Source organism: Aplysia californica, unplaced genomic scaffold (assembly GCF_000002075.1).
Source record: "Aplysia californica isolate F4 #8 unplaced genomic scaffold, AplCal3.0 scaffold00420, whole genome shotgun sequence".
NCBI lineage: Eukaryota > Metazoa > Mollusca > Gastropoda > Aplysiida > Aplysiidae > Aplysia > Aplysia californica.
In genome coordinates this window covers 291514-307165 of record NW_004797690.1, presented here as the reverse complement: position 1 = coordinate 307165, position 15652 = coordinate 291514, and the positions used below count along the sequence as shown (strand labels likewise).

Here is a 15652-nt window from a genome sequence, read left to right as displayed (position 1 = left end):
ATATTATATACATGGCGTAAAAGCTAAGAACATTGATCAGAAAACACATTGAAGTGTGCAGGAGCATCGTAGACCCCACAGACTTTGGATGTCAGTGAATCAGACACAAGTCAGTAACTAGAGAATGAACAGGAACAAATACTATCATTTATTACGGTCCAAACTTTGAAACGTTCGGACGAAAACAGACGGATACCATTCAAGTTTGTCACGACAGAGCATACATGTTTCTGGATGGAAAAAGATAGAAAATGTTAAAACACTTCTTCGCTGGTTCACATTTTCAATTTCAAACTTAAAATGAGCAAACTTAATTTTTTTTAAAACAACAGAAGGGTACGGTCTAAAGTTCAACTAGACAATCATACTAAGACTACTAAGAGACTAAGAGCTAATTTCGCTCCCAAGTCAATACCAATAAACATTAGGAACAAAGAAAACAGGCGGAGTATTTTATTTGTCAGGCCCATGGGCCAATACAGAGAGGGGAAAAAACACAACGTGATTTGAATAAAAAGAGGGTAATATTTGATGTTTATACATGATATAATTTTACTTTGATGATACATGATAAGACAGTCTGGCATGGACATAGCAAAGTCAGTGGGACAAGGAAATCTATTTTATCACGTGCCAATTTCGCTACGTACCAGGTTAAAATACATATACAATGAATGTTATGTAGGCCTTACAGACCTACAATTTTTACAAATCGGGACCTGAAAATCTGTTAGCTGTGGGAGAGAGCTTCGCTACATACCCAACGTGTTCGCTTTGAGCGACTATATGACCGCCCAGTTAAACGAAGCGGTGGTGTGTGGAAATTACAACTTATGCCGATTGTTGACAGATTAAATAAACCATCATGCAGTTCCCATTCCCTTGGTCAACATCACATTCAGCCGCATCCTCACCACCCTAGCAACACATCAATCACGATACAACATATATACATTTTTGTATTAAAGACACTCATGAGCAGGGCAAAAGTTGTGTACAGTCAAACCTGCTTTGACGGGGTTGAGAGATAATTAACTTTCCCCATCAGTAAAGGGACATGAGAGAGATGAAGCTCACTTGGAATGAGCTAGGAAGGATGGCCCAGGATAGAGAGAAATGGAAGGAGCTTGTATGTGGCCTATACCCTGCCAGGGGTGAATGGCATTGATGATCAGTAGGTTCCCGGGTCCGGTATTCGACCATGCACGGCTATGGTGTGTCTTTTCAAGTGGTGCTTGTACTTAAACCCGGCCCCACACGGACAGAAGTAGCCCGGCGTTTGGTGGCACTTCTCGTGCTGCCTCAGTCCCCGCTTGGCGACAAAGGCCCGGCCACAAATGTGGCAGGTGTAGGGGAAGACGACATTGTGAACCTCCTGCACGTGAACCATTAGGCTCCGGTGGTTCCAGAACTCCGCGGGGCAAACCTGGCAATGGTATCTCTTAACCGCGGAGCCTGGCTTCCCCGGCACATTTGCGAGAGGGAGAAAACAATTAGGGTCGGTACTGTCAGTACCGGTAAAGGGCATCCTTCCAAAATCATCTGAAACAAGAAACAAAACAACACTCTTTGAAATAAAGGCCCGGCAAATTACAAAGGTATGGGAAAGAAACCACTGTGCGGAGGAAAATGTGAGGCGTGCCGACAAAATGAGTTACTTCTCGCAATCCACAAATGGAGATATTGGCCAATGATCGATACAAGGGTCAAATTTGTAGAGTTTTTTTTATTAATGTCATTGAAACTATAACATATATTTTATTATTTCATACTAATAAATTGTCAAACTTCACCCAAATGAGTGATATATCTTTTTCCATAAGGCTTGAAACCGAGAAGTAACTCATTTTGTCAGCACGCTTCACAAATAATCTTCCTCCAGGACAAGTCTCTCTCTCCCTCTGTGCTCAAACTCAAAACAAAATAAAAATCCATCAGGTTTAGATTGTTTTGATTATATATGGAAACAAATTTTATTTCGAAAAAAAAAAGGGGGATACTTAAAAAAAACCATGCACAAACATGAATGGATCACACACACACACACACACACACACACACACACACTCACACACACACAAACACACACACACACAGAGTTTTACACTAAAAACATCAATAATACATCATGTATCAAGAATGTCCAAATGGTTTTCGACAAGCAAAGTCAAATGTACAAAATGTACAAAACCTAAAACACTTAGACCTGTCTCAACATCAGATACATCGGAGTCTCAGCTACACAAATGTACATTAAGGAAGGAATGCACTGTCCAAAAAAAAAGCAATCATTATCATTCATTGAAAATACAACAGGAAGACTCAACGAATTTACGGCCAGGATTGCTCTTGTTTTCAGTAGCAGCACATTCAATTCACATCATGCAAGACTAGGTCGTAAAAAAGAACAAAGAGGCCCTATTTATGGGACACTACCTTGGTCATCTTGTGACCAACCAATTGTGTATCATGTGTGCATTGAAGTACAAAAGTACAAGTTTTTAAATACAGTACTTTTTTACTTGGTTTACTTGGTCTGAGAATAGGCGTCCCTGCAGGCGGCTCAATGCCATCCACAGCTGCTCCTCCCCCCCCCCCCCCCCCCCCCCCACTACTGACATTGCCAAATACACCCACGGAAGGTTGTGGTGGCTATTTCAGGTGAATGCCCCATGACGCGACCTCAGTGCTTTCTTGTCGTAATCTCCATTTTAATAACAGTGAAAACAGTTCATAACGAAGAGTGAACTTATGAAGAAGTCACATTTTCACTGTACTGTTAAATAAAATGGAGATACGACAAGAAAGCACTGAGGTCACGATGTGTTGACCATTCCTCTCATGGCACGCTGGAATACGCCGCAGGCAATTTTGAATAACCCTGTCATGTAACATGTTTCTGGATGGACTGTTTAGACATCCTGTTCAACACTGAGCTCTTTTTGTTGGCTAAAAAAAAAAACCCAACTCCAAAACAACGCCACAGGAAATAATAGAGAGGATTTTAAACCAAAGGAATGCAGGGATTAATTGTTTGTAAAGTTTTGTGTTCTATCCAACGAACAATTTTCTAAACTTGATATTTCTCGAACATGTGGGTGGATTTTCTTCACGTCGATCGACCCTTGGTTGAATATCAATTGTCCAAACTGTTGTTGAAATTGATGCATATATGATCGAGTTGCCCTTTGATGGGTTTGGGTTTGTTGAGTCTTTTTAAGACACTGTGTACAAGGGCAGAACAAGTAAGTATAAAGCTACTTCCAACAGTGGCCTGCACTTCAACGTCTTGCAGCAGATGGATTGCAAGACCAAGTGTGCTGTTCAAATATCTGTCCACTTTGAAAAAGACCACGGCATTTCGTACACTGCAGCATAGAATGGACTTGCAAAACATGCCTTTTCAAGTGGTGCTTCAGTTTGAACTTGGAATTACAGACGGGGCAAGGAAACGTTCTTCCAGCATGCCCTTGGAGGTGGAACTTTAAACTAGCTTGGCTGAAGCAGCCTTTCCCACACAGGGAGCAGGTAAAGGGCATGAACTCCCCGTGTCTCCGCGAGAGGTGCTGTTTGTACTGGTGGTCGCTAGAGAAAGAGAGAGCGCAATAGGGGCACACATGACCTCCCTGGCCTCCCTGCTCCCCAGGATATACTGGCTCACCATAAGGCAGCGGCCCACCTTCACTGAAGGATGAAGCAGCTTGCTCTGAAAAACAAAATGAAGAGAGAACAAGGAAGTACACCACAAAAACACTCTCTAAAAGGAAGCTAGAGTCGACCTACACGGACACTGAACAAATGTAGAAAAAATGTAAAAAATGGACAGCATGTTGCCACCAGCACAAAACCTAGTTCTATAAACTAGCTACGACTACAATGGAAAAAAAAAAGTTTCATCAACAAAACGCAAAAGAAATTGATATGAAGAGTTCAATGAACATGACCACATGAATCCTTCCTTGGTAAACAACATAACATAAAGAAAAATTTGACAATGAAGAGAGGACAAAATACACAACTCTGTACACACAAATATCCTCTTTTGGTAAATAATGCTCAGAAAACTTTTGGGTGAAACTCAACAATGGGGAACAAAGAGAACAAAGCATGTACTCTGCCAAAAACCCTTCCACAAAACGAGGACTGCGTGTGTATTCAAACGCACTCAGACAAGCAAGTACAGAAAACCCACTGTGGCACAACAATAGTCTACCCTGCGTTCAGAGAGTGCATTGCACACGTTCCCAAAGGGATATAAGCTGAACAGTTACAGCGTTGAAATATCAGCATGACACAGATTAAATTTTCATAGCAAAATCTTTAGAGGTTGACTCAAAGGTCATTGTAACAAGTTTAGGTCAACATGACCCAACACCAAAGCATCAACAAACTCAGACACCACAATTAATAAAGAATCAGTGAATACATCCACAGATCATACGGTCGATTTTAAGCACAAGGGGGTTATCCCGAAAAATGCTGCTTATTAAGAATTGCTGACTGTTGGAAAAAGAATGGTAAAAAAAAAAAAAGGACAGGTATGGCGTGGTGTAAGTATAAGCTTAAAATCCCCTCTCAAAACAAGATATTTTTTATGAAGACGTAGGACTTCACTGGATAGGTAAATGATACAACAATAAAATGACTATCTTCCAGTGACAGGGAATGTTCCCAAACTAAGCATCATAACACGATGTGATGAAATGTTGACTGTACCCCTGTCCATTCTGACAGAACATGACGTGATGAAATGAGGACCGTATCCCTGTCCATTCTGACTTCCAAACATAAGCACCACAAGCTGGACAAGGATGGGGGGGGGGGGGGGGGGGGGGGGGGGGAATTGTGGCATACTTGATCAATATGCCTCTTTAGCACAACTGCTCTGAAGGAATCCGTCCTTCATAGAACTAGAAGACAATCAGCTTTCCTTCACAGAACACAATCAGGGGCCCGCAGTCCACCTTCTGTGGCTATTCCCCCATCATTCTGACATATACTCATGAGAGCCACTGACCCAACAAGCTACAGCAATGACTTTTGTTGAAGGACTTTCGACTTTCTGCTTCTTAGTTGTTGAGGGAGTAAAACCATCAACCCCCCCTCACATCATGCAAAAGTCTGAGTTTCGCAGGAGACTACAGCTTGCAGGAACAAGGGAATTCTTAATTATCTTCTTTCTTTTTTAGGAAAGTGGAAAGGAGGGGTTGGGTGGGTGGGGGGGGGGGGGGAGTAGACCTCTGTCCTGATTTGGTGCTGAATATTTGTAAGATACACGATAGCAAGTTATAGGAAGGGCAATGCCCACTTTTGGTGTAGGTCAAGACTTCTGGAAACCCCCGAAATCTGGGTTAGCCCGCTTGAACTTAAAAGCTACCATCTCAAAGACGTTTCTCTCTGGATTTTTCCACCCTAATCTCACCAGCATGACTTGCCTACATCATCACTTGAGACGCACCAGCAAAAAAGCCCTGCCACCCCTCAGTGAATTAAAGGATATATTATTCTAAAACGTTAAGAAAGACCACACTCCTGCAGGCTTCCAGCTGGGAACACAGGCTCTCTTATCTCAATATCACACCCATGATCCAATGAGTCAACAATGCTGTTTCTCTTTTCTGCTTGACAACAAATCAACATTCACTATCAAGCATACCTGTGCAACATACATAAGTGACTATACTATCATTTTCACAGTAACAAAGTTCATTTATTAGCAAAACTATACCACATCATTGAACATAACAAACAATACTTTCATACATAACTCCCTATATCACCCTGCCCCCCCTTTCCCCCTCAATGCTAATGAGAGGCAAGATGTTCATTGAACTGCAAACCAAGAGGGAAAATGTCCAAACACTTAGGGCACTGGGCCACCTTGTGAATCCCCTTCAGATGAGTCCTCATGTGAGCTTTCTGCTTGAATTTGGAGTCACAAATCGGACAGGAGAATTTCCTCCCTTCATGAGCCTTGAGATGGTGACTACGTCCCGAATGACTGAGGAATCCCTTGCCGCACAACCGACAAGTGAAGGGCATTCGATCTCCATGATCTCTAGACACATGTTGCTTGAGCAAACCTTGCAGCAGCTTCTTAGGGCAGTATGGGCATTGAAAAAGACGGCCACTTGTCCGTGAGAAATCCTGTAGTGACGGCACAGAGGAGTCCACTGAACATGGCCCCGTGAGCCCAGGCAGATTATCCTTATGTAAAACACCATGTCCACGGACTCCTCTCAAACTATCATCTGAAAAATTAAAAGTTACAAGACTGTCAAATTTACGACACGAATCGTTTGTTTTAGTAGAGGTTTTACGGTGCTCGCAACTGCATAAGGTCATATTATGAGCGCCAAGGGGTGGATGTCAACAGAGAAGTTCTTACAGGGAATCAGACTTACTCTGCACACCTCTCTAGCTTCAACAGCACAAAGTCTGCTGCTTCAACTATCAAGGCACCCCGGAAATAGCGGGTCAAAAGAGTGTGACAAACATACAAAAGAAGTAGAGGAAAATGACGATAGTAAGGATTAGGAAAGAAAAAGCAGCAGTTCCCTGTTGTAGATCAGGCACAGTTATGAGCATGACACTGTTGGATCAGCCCATTTACAATTCTGCTGTGCATTAGAACGAGAAATATCCCCCCCCTTTGGGAAAGGCCTAAAGATAGTTGGTGGCGCGATACAAATCAGTCCAAATTTAAACAGCAAAGTTCGTCCCAGATCACAGACAGACAAGCTCAGTGAGAAATGGTGTAACAGATGTATCTCCACTAACGAACAAAAGGCTGCAAAGACAACTGTCTTCACAGAAAAAATTTTTAAAAAATGGGACATCTCTGGAATAAATAGAAAGACTATTGATCGCGCTCAGACTACTAAAAAGTAAGCACTTACACTCACATCCATACAACTGGTGAAAACACACAACTTCAATGAAATAAGAAACATTGTAAGGAACAGAACAAACATAACATTTTACAAAATCAACCTCAGTTTGTTAGCCCGGTAAACCCTACAGAAGCCAGTCTTTTTTTTTTAATTTTATTATTAAACACTTGAACACATCTCTGAAAACGTATTTTTCTGCTGTTCCAAAAATCACTACCCTCATTAGTAAATGTATAAAGCTCCAGTCTACCAAATTCAACAGAAAGGCCTTTTTAAAAATCTCTGCTTGCAAAAAATGTTTTAATATCCATCATCATAAGACTGATGCTGGATAAAAAATACAAAAAAGATCCAAATTTGACAGTGAAGTGCTCAAAATTCAAAATCAAAGATAAGATGTCCAAACATTTTCATTTAGTCTTTGTAAAAATTCTAGACGAACAGCCTTTGCAAAGATGAAGCAGACTGAAAAGAAAATAACCCATAAATAGACATTGGTACAATAAAAATTACGGCCAAAATCAGAAAATATTCCCAGGGTTTTTTTCCTATTTTTAATGTAGGTCTTTTTTATGTCCCCATCAACACAATTTAGATCATTTAGGAGGTGGGCTTCTAAAAACAAAAAACAAATCAACAGAAAGTTGTCAGTTTGTAAAAACAGAATTGGGTTTCCCTTTTAGACGACAAGACTTTATAACAAATAGCAAAAAGCAGAAAACCTCGTTTTCATTTCAAGCCTGTCCTATATCATATTATAATAAATACAAGTGTGTGTGAGTGTGTGTGCGTGTGTCACTACAAGGTGGATTTTTTAAATTGATTGAGTAGGTGTTTTACGGCACTATCGACTCAATACTACAAGGTGGATTCCGGCACTTGTCAGTTTTTCGGCATATATGAAGAGATCGTTATAACCTTACACCCTTTTCACTGGCCTGGCTTTTAAAGTAAAAAAGTAAAAAAACCCATCTATCTTGAATAGAAGTTGAGTCATTTGCAACTGAAGCAGGTAAGACAAATTCAAATTTACACTTTTTTCGTTCCTTTGAACGTTTATCAGTAAACCAAACCAGTAATATGTTTTTAAATTGGCCAAAAAGGTACCGACTCCAAAACAAAAAAATTCAATAAAAATTGTCAGACTTCACCATGATGCCATACACAATGTTGGTGAAATGGTACAGGTTCGCCGCCCTTATCAACACGATTATGAGAGAATATTGGTGAGTGTGTGTGTGTGTGTGTGTGTGTGTGTGTGTGTGTGTGTGTGTGTGTGAGTTTGAGTGTGTGTGTGTGTGTGTGTGAGTGTGTGTCTGTATGTGTGTGTGTGTGTCTGTGTGTGTGTGTGTGTGTGTGTGCGTGTGAAGTTTGTGTGTGTGTGTGTTTGTGTGTGTGTGTGTGTGTGTGTGTGTGTGTGTGTCTGTGTGCTTCTGCATAATTCCGAACTGAACATTCATGTACAGTAGTCACTACACCTAATGCAGGGTAATTAAACATAATACTGTGAAAAATAGCCATTACACCACTGTAAGCAATTAACAAAAGATGACAAAATATGCGCTGGGTGCAGACTTTCCCCAAAGGCCAACTACCGACACGACAAAACATGCTGATTGAATTCCACTCCAAGAGGAAAAGTGCCCAAACAGGTCGGACACTGGGCCAGTTTGTGAACATTCCTGAGATGACTCTTCAGGTGCGAGTTCTGCTTGAATTTGGAGTCGCAAATCGGACAGGAGAACTTCCTCCCCTCATGAGCCAAGGTGTGGTGGTTAAGTCCCGACTGACTGAGGAATCCCTTGCCACACAACGTACAAGTGAAGGGCATTTGATCTCCATGACATCGAGACACGTGCTGCTTGAGCAAACTTTGTGGCAGCTCCTCAGGACAGAACTGACATCGTAAAAAGCGGAGAGAAGCTGATTGCCGATGACTCTGATGATGCAAAGGCATAGAGGGCTCCAATGGAGACGACACGAAGGGCCCAGGTGGATTTATATTATGCAACGCATCGGGTCTATAATCTGAAAAATGAAAATAAAGTAACAAGACAATAGGTTTGCTTTAGGAATCTGTCCACATTAAAACTGATGGGCTCATCACAAATTTAACACTGCAGTCTACATAGAAATCAGACACACGCACGCACATTAAGACTGTTTGAAACATTACACTTGCATTGAAAAATAAAAAAACAAAAGCCACATTCAAAGGGAAGCCTAAACACGCTGAATTTCCACTGCTCTTCCAACACATTTTTGAGTCATCAAATGAAGCAAGCAAACATATACAAATAAAATACACCTATTAAGTAAAAATAGTTATACAAGTATCTCAACCGACAACAAAATTATAGCTCAACACCAGAGCCTTAATTTTCTATAGCACCTAAACATGTTGTTGTCATTGATCAAGATAGCACCTAAATATAAATCAATGGTTCATTTTTGGGGATTCGGTCATAATAGAACTTTCAATGATAACCAAAATATAGCTTTCAATCATAATGTTCATAAACACACACAAAAAAAAAATGTTCAAACTGTCACAGTAAAGATAATGGCATCAACACGATGATCAATGGTGGTCACTTTGTGCAAGGAAAAAGCAGGATAGGCTGACGACAGAGACAACAGAGTAGTACCCACCAGTGGCACCCTCAAGACCCAGTAAAACAACCCAAAAACACACAAGTTCTGAATGAAAAGGATAGAAAATATCAAAATACAATGACAAAGAACTCCCCCCCCCCTCCAAATACTGTCACAGTACTGTTTGAATCATACGATCACATGAGCATGTGGTGATTTACTCAGCTTAATGTTGCTTCGGTTATTTAGTCATGTCTTTCTATTGGCACTTACAAAGTCGCTATGCTTTTCTTTACTTTACGATGCTAAAAACTATTGAGTTCATTTAAATATATTAGTAGTAAGTATGGGGAAATGGGACGTGATCATTTGTACAGGTGATTGTCTTTCAATACAGGTGCTGGTTCCACTGTATTTAAAAGCTATTTGCTACGTCCATCAGTGAAAACAGAGCCTGCAGAAGGACAAGTCTTCTTTCCCCATCACCAAATAATAAAAAGTATCCAAATATTTCCCAATCAAACCTACAACTGATCTGAAAAAAACCAACCCAACAACAAAAACCACCTGAATTTAACATTGGGTATTTTTTAAACAGCTCTCTCAATACTGTGAACACACTTGCACATGACAGCGTATGAACAAACAAGCCAGCAAGAAGCCTATTGTCACGGGACAGTCGTCTCCCTTCACTGTGGACAGGCATGGTGGTCTTCCAGACTGTGCACAGCCATACAAGACGGGCACTGCGCCGCGTTGTGGATCAGACCCATGTGGCGTTTCAGGTTGCCTTTGTAGGGGAAGCTGGAGTCACACACGGGGCACACGTACGACCTCCCGCTGTGAACCTGCATGTGCAGGCAGAGCCCAGCAGCGCTCACATAGCCCCTGCCACATATGGAGCAGACAAAAGGCTTGCGGCTCACGTTTCCGGGCACCACCTGTGGCCACGCCGAGTTGCTCGCTACGTCTGCTCTTTTTACAGAGTTTGTAGCCACAGATGGGAGACCCGAGGCTGACACAGCCATAGAGGGTTTGTGGGAAACAAAGGAGCCCCGGATGTGATGTAGGGTGGTGTCATGGCCTCTCGCTTGTCTTTGAGGATTTAATGACTGCATCCCACGTCCATACGGTTGAAGATGTTTTTGCATACTTCCTGCAAGAGAAAGATTTCAGAGCCAATGTGCAAATGTATTTTACATTACGAGGTTCTGTGTCCATGAGATATTGGTGAAATCTTTGGGTCATTTTTAGTTTTACACACATATACATACACACACAAAAAACCCAACACTTAACAATGCCTATCACAATCAATGGGACAATCTTTTAGATCAGTGTCACAAGGGCAAAAAAATTGCTAGTAAGATACAACTTTTTCAGCAGCTTCCATGAGACACAAAAGTTTGCTAACACAAGTTCAATACAACGATCATTGACATGTTTAATGGTTAATCATATTGGTTATTTAATGTTCTATCGTTTCAACTGCAATAACACTTGTCGACATTGTATGAACAAAAATCTTCTACCAATAAGAATCACATTTTCACTCAAATCAAAAGTCAAAAGGAAGAAACGAGTCAAGGTGACCTAAACCAAAAGATCATCAGCATTGTACAACCAAAAGGAGCCTTTAGTGAATCACACATAAAATGCAGACAGAAATCTTTTCAGCAGACTTGAAAAATATTGTTCTAATTCTAAAAAAAGATACACAGCTTTTTCATTCACGACACTAGACATTCCTACTGTATCAGTAATCCCTCTTATTTGCACAATGGCTGAACATAGACATATAATGACAGTCAAACAATTCCTGTGAACGGACAGCAACACATAGAATAAACACGTAGATGTCGAGAGAGAGAGAAGCAGTGCTGAACAGCAGCACTGTTCAATCCACGTGTTATCTTACTCTCCTTTAGTTTTCGTAAGTTTTACGGAACTTGCAACACAATAAGGTCATATTGACTCATATAAGTGCCGAATATTAGAAGTGTTGTTACAACAGAGTAACAAACACAAAAAAGAAGCAGGAAAGATAAGGACGATAGATGTCTGATAAGAAAGAAGAAGCAAACCACACCAGAGCACCCGCCAACAACCCACTGTTATTCTCCCTCGAAACAATCCTCTACAAGTATGCGCTACTACTTCAACTGGTGAAAAAAATGGTGAAATGGTACAGGTTTAACGTCCCTATCAACACTATTAGGTTTTTTAAGAAGCGGAGCCTCCGAGTTCAACATCCATCTCCGAAAAGACCGCGCCAAATGGGAAATTCGTGTAAAATGCCTTTCCCAAGGACACAGCGTCGGACCGAGCTGAGGCTCGAACCTACTTCAACTGGATTTCCATTACAAACAATGTAAAGATCAATACCAAAATATTATCGAATGCTTTGTTTCTATATATGATGCCACACTTATGTGAAGTTACAAGGACAGTCCAATCTTTCTTGCATTGGTTTAGTTGCCAAAGGGCAGGCTTTGACTTGATGATCAAGATGTTTTATGTTAGCAGTGGGAAACTACCCCTGCAGGATCTACATCTCTATCCTATTTCCCCACAAGATGTTTTATGTTAGCAGTGGGAAACTACCACTGCAGGATCTACATCTCTATAACCTATTTCCCCACAAGATGTTTTATGTTAGCAGTGGGAAACTAGTAACCTATTTCCCCACAAGATGTTTTATGTTAGCAATGGGAAACTACCCCTGCAGGATCTACATCTCTATAACCTATTTCCCCACAAGATGTTTTATGTTAGCAGTGGGAAACTACCCCAGTAGGATCTACATCTCTTTTACACATGTATTTCACACGGAAGGGAAAGAAAAAGCAAGGAGCGATAACACAACCATAACAAAATGGGACCCTTTGACTGTTGACCTAATAACAATTATTTCACTTTAACACACGCTTTGAGAACCAAAAATATACAAAATTCAACCTTCTAACTTTGTCCTAGCGGCATTGTAACAAGTGTTGGTTATACTGGTCCAGTGAAAACGTATATGAGCACGTGGGACACTGAGCCGACTTGTGCACTTTCGCCAAGTGTCTTTTCAGACTACATTTGTACGGGAAGCTGGCAATACAGAGGCAGCACTTGTAGGACTTGCCCTTGTGGGTCTGTACGTGAAGGTTGAGGCCTGTCGAAGTCACGTAACCTTTTCCACATATGCTGCAAGTATACGGCATGTCAGAACCGTGATGTCGAGACACGTGGCTCCTCAGATAGCTGGGAGGCATCGTCTCCGAGCAGTAATTGCATTTGACAAAATTTCTCGGGTCGAGAGAGAAAGCTTGCGACTGTTGAGCTCCGTGAGAGAAAGTCGTTGATGACCTTTGTGGTGTGTGAGAAAATGTCGAAGATTGCTGAAGATCAGACCGTCTCTGCTCTCGGAGATAAAACTGATTCCTCTCTGAAAGAGAAAGAATTGGAAAAAAACTACCAGAAAAGCATACAAACAGGTAACAGTAACATCATTGCAATTAGATCAACAAATATCTCAAAATGGCTCACATAGGTTCGTGTGTACTGTATTTCAAATTCTGGACGGCAACACCACATTTCAATATATGCTGACTATACTCCGACCCCAGTTTAAAGATATTGGAACAATTAGAGCATTGGTCAGACCGGTGCACATTTTTCAAGTGGCGTTTGATCTTCCCCTTCTGAGAAAACTTGGCGTCGCACACAGGACACGTATAGGCCTTGCCTTCGTGCACCTCCATGTGAAAGAATAATCCGGAAGAACTGAGGTATCCCTTCCCGCACAGCTGGCATGTAAACGGCATGACGTCGCCATGGAACTCGGAGATGTGCTGTTTCAACAACCGAGTCGCCACATCCCTATGACAAAATTCGCATTGCATGAATTGTGGCATGACACGAGCCTCTGGTGGCATGACATGGCTTGGGGGAGCATTCCCAACACTGAGGGTTACTGACGATGCCATCTCCAAATCCAAGGCAGATGGCCTTCTCTGATATATGTCTGGATGTCTTTTGCTATCATCATCATCTTTCCTCTCTGAAACAAAAGAAACACACAAGCTTGTTTTTTTTTCAAATTTTCAAAACTTCCTTTCAAACATCAACTGTAACAGACTTAATTGGACAACTGACAATATTGTCAAGAAAGAAAAACAAAATCCAGTGCTTTCATGATATTTACAAATCTTTAAAATCACAAGGAAGCAAACAAAAAAGAATGACCAAGCTCAAACCATAGTGATCAAAATGAATGAGCACCAAACATGAATGTCTTTCTTACAACACAGCAAATTACAAGAAAAGTGTATCATTATTCAGCGATTGTCTCAAACAAGACAAGTCTGTCAAGACTATTACAACCTCAACATGCCTCTGTGACCCTTTTTTTTTTAGCATTTTCACTTTTATAAAAAAAACAACACGGTATGGACAGCCACTCCAAAAAACACATTGCTGAACTAAATCCCCCCAAAATGAGCCATACAAAATGAAAAAGGTCAGGTCAATACATCAATGAATATTTTTGATCGAGTGTAATATGAAAAATTAAAAAGACTTTAGAACACAAAAATACATGCCGTTGAAAAATATCTGAACTTTAAAGTAAAGAAGCCTGTAAAAGACAATCTCCAGTACACACAGCCACATCACATTCCCCTCATGTGTGTGGTTTTGTTGTTGTTGTTGTTGCTTCTTTTAAAACATTGAGACTGAGTGTAAAAAGACCACTTTCCTCCTCAACAATGGGTGGCCATCTTATAATTTAGATTGTTACGTATATTTTTTTAAATCAACTAATTAGCTTTAATTTTGAAGTGAAACTTATACTGCCACATTTGGAAGAAAAAGTTGTGCAAGAGACAGAGAAGTACCTGTAGGTTTACCATCTAAAAAAGCAAACATGTTTGTGATTACAGAGGTTGGTGTAATAATATTGCTTCACACAGAGAGACGTTTGCAACAAATTATTAACCAGCTACTTAAATCTCTAGGGACTGCACAGCATGACAACATTTTAAGTACAATAAAGAAACAATTGTCAATGAAGTACTTTTTTTCGGGGGGGTTTTTGGGTGGTTAATCTATTGCACTGTTTTCATTGGTCACTTCAGGAACAATGGAGAAGATGCTCGTTGAACTTCTGGCCTATCTCAAAAACAACAAAACAAGAAGGGCACTGGCTGGCCTTGTGCACGTTCTTCAAGTGACGCTTAACCAAACCCTTCTGGGCAAAATGTGAAAGGCAAACAGGACACTGGTAGGATTTCCCTTCATGCATTTCCTTGTGCAAATACAATCCCGCGGAACTGTAATAGCCTTTGCCGCAAATATCACAGTTGAAAGGCAGGAGGCTGCCATGCTTCAGTGAAATGTGTTGCTTCATCGAGGACCTGGGTAACCGGGCCGAGCAGAACGGGCACTGGGCCATACAGTCGGGCGTCTGTATGCTTTCTCTCCGCACAGTCAACTGTGAACTCTCTCCTCTACCTCTTTGTTCTAGTGGCACAGCTCTGTCATACGTTGATGCAGTCAGAGAACCAACTGGCCGACGCTCGCCAAAATTTATTCGTCTCCGAGAGGAACCACATTCTGAAATTACAATGTATGGAAATTTGTCCCAGCAAATTCTATATACTCAATTGAAGCTTTGATGGTCTGCAACAAGTTGTTGGGTAAAAACATAATTTTTTACTGATGATGATAAATCAGGTAAAAATGTCTTCCAAGAAACAAACATTCACCGTTTGTAATTATTGTATCGAAATGACACATTAAAAATAACTACAAAATACATGCACAACTTGCACTCTTTATTTCTTTTCATTTGAACAGATAATATTCTGGACATAGACTCAGGCCACTAAAGGTTTGTCTTTCCTATAGTTCAACTTTCCATTCATAGCTCTTTTCATGAATATTTTCAGCAAAGTAAATTTAACATCACTTTTAAAACCAAAAAAAACATGTGACAAAATAGCTCAGAAAAGAAAATGGCAACCCCAGACTGCGTACTGAAGACAAGGGGACCACTTGAGTACAGGACAAGGGTTGACTCATTACAAAATAGTTACAAAAAACTGCCACTACAAAGTATAAATGGGCTAAGTTTTAAACATTCTAAGTAGAGTTTTCCAGCACTAGCAAAACACGTA

The 15652-nt window shown here is 40.8% G+C and overlaps 1 protein-coding gene across 9 annotated transcripts in view; it reads right to left on the bottom strand.

The window, feature by feature from the left end:
- The window catches only part of LOC101862600 (zinc finger protein 236), an 81613-nt gene that overhangs the window by 14493 nt on the left and 51468 nt on the right, over positions 1-15652 (bottom strand). The window contains exon 3 of one of the 9 annotated variants that reach the window (XM_005104445.3): positions 33-1542. The exons of 3 other annotated variants lie outside the window; for them this stretch is intronic. In XM_005104445.3, coding sequence (XP_005104502.1) covers positions 1172-1542 — 371 coding nt within the window. In that variant the 3' untranslated portion in view covers positions 33-1171. Of the gene's footprint in view, positions 1-32; positions 1543-3196; positions 3707-4301; positions 6252-8273; positions 8922-9784; positions 10645-11533; positions 12922-15652 lie in introns of those variants that run through there. 5 more of the 9 variants (XM_005104440.3, XM_013085943.2, XM_005104437.3 and 2 more) reach the window with 5 other exon arrangements.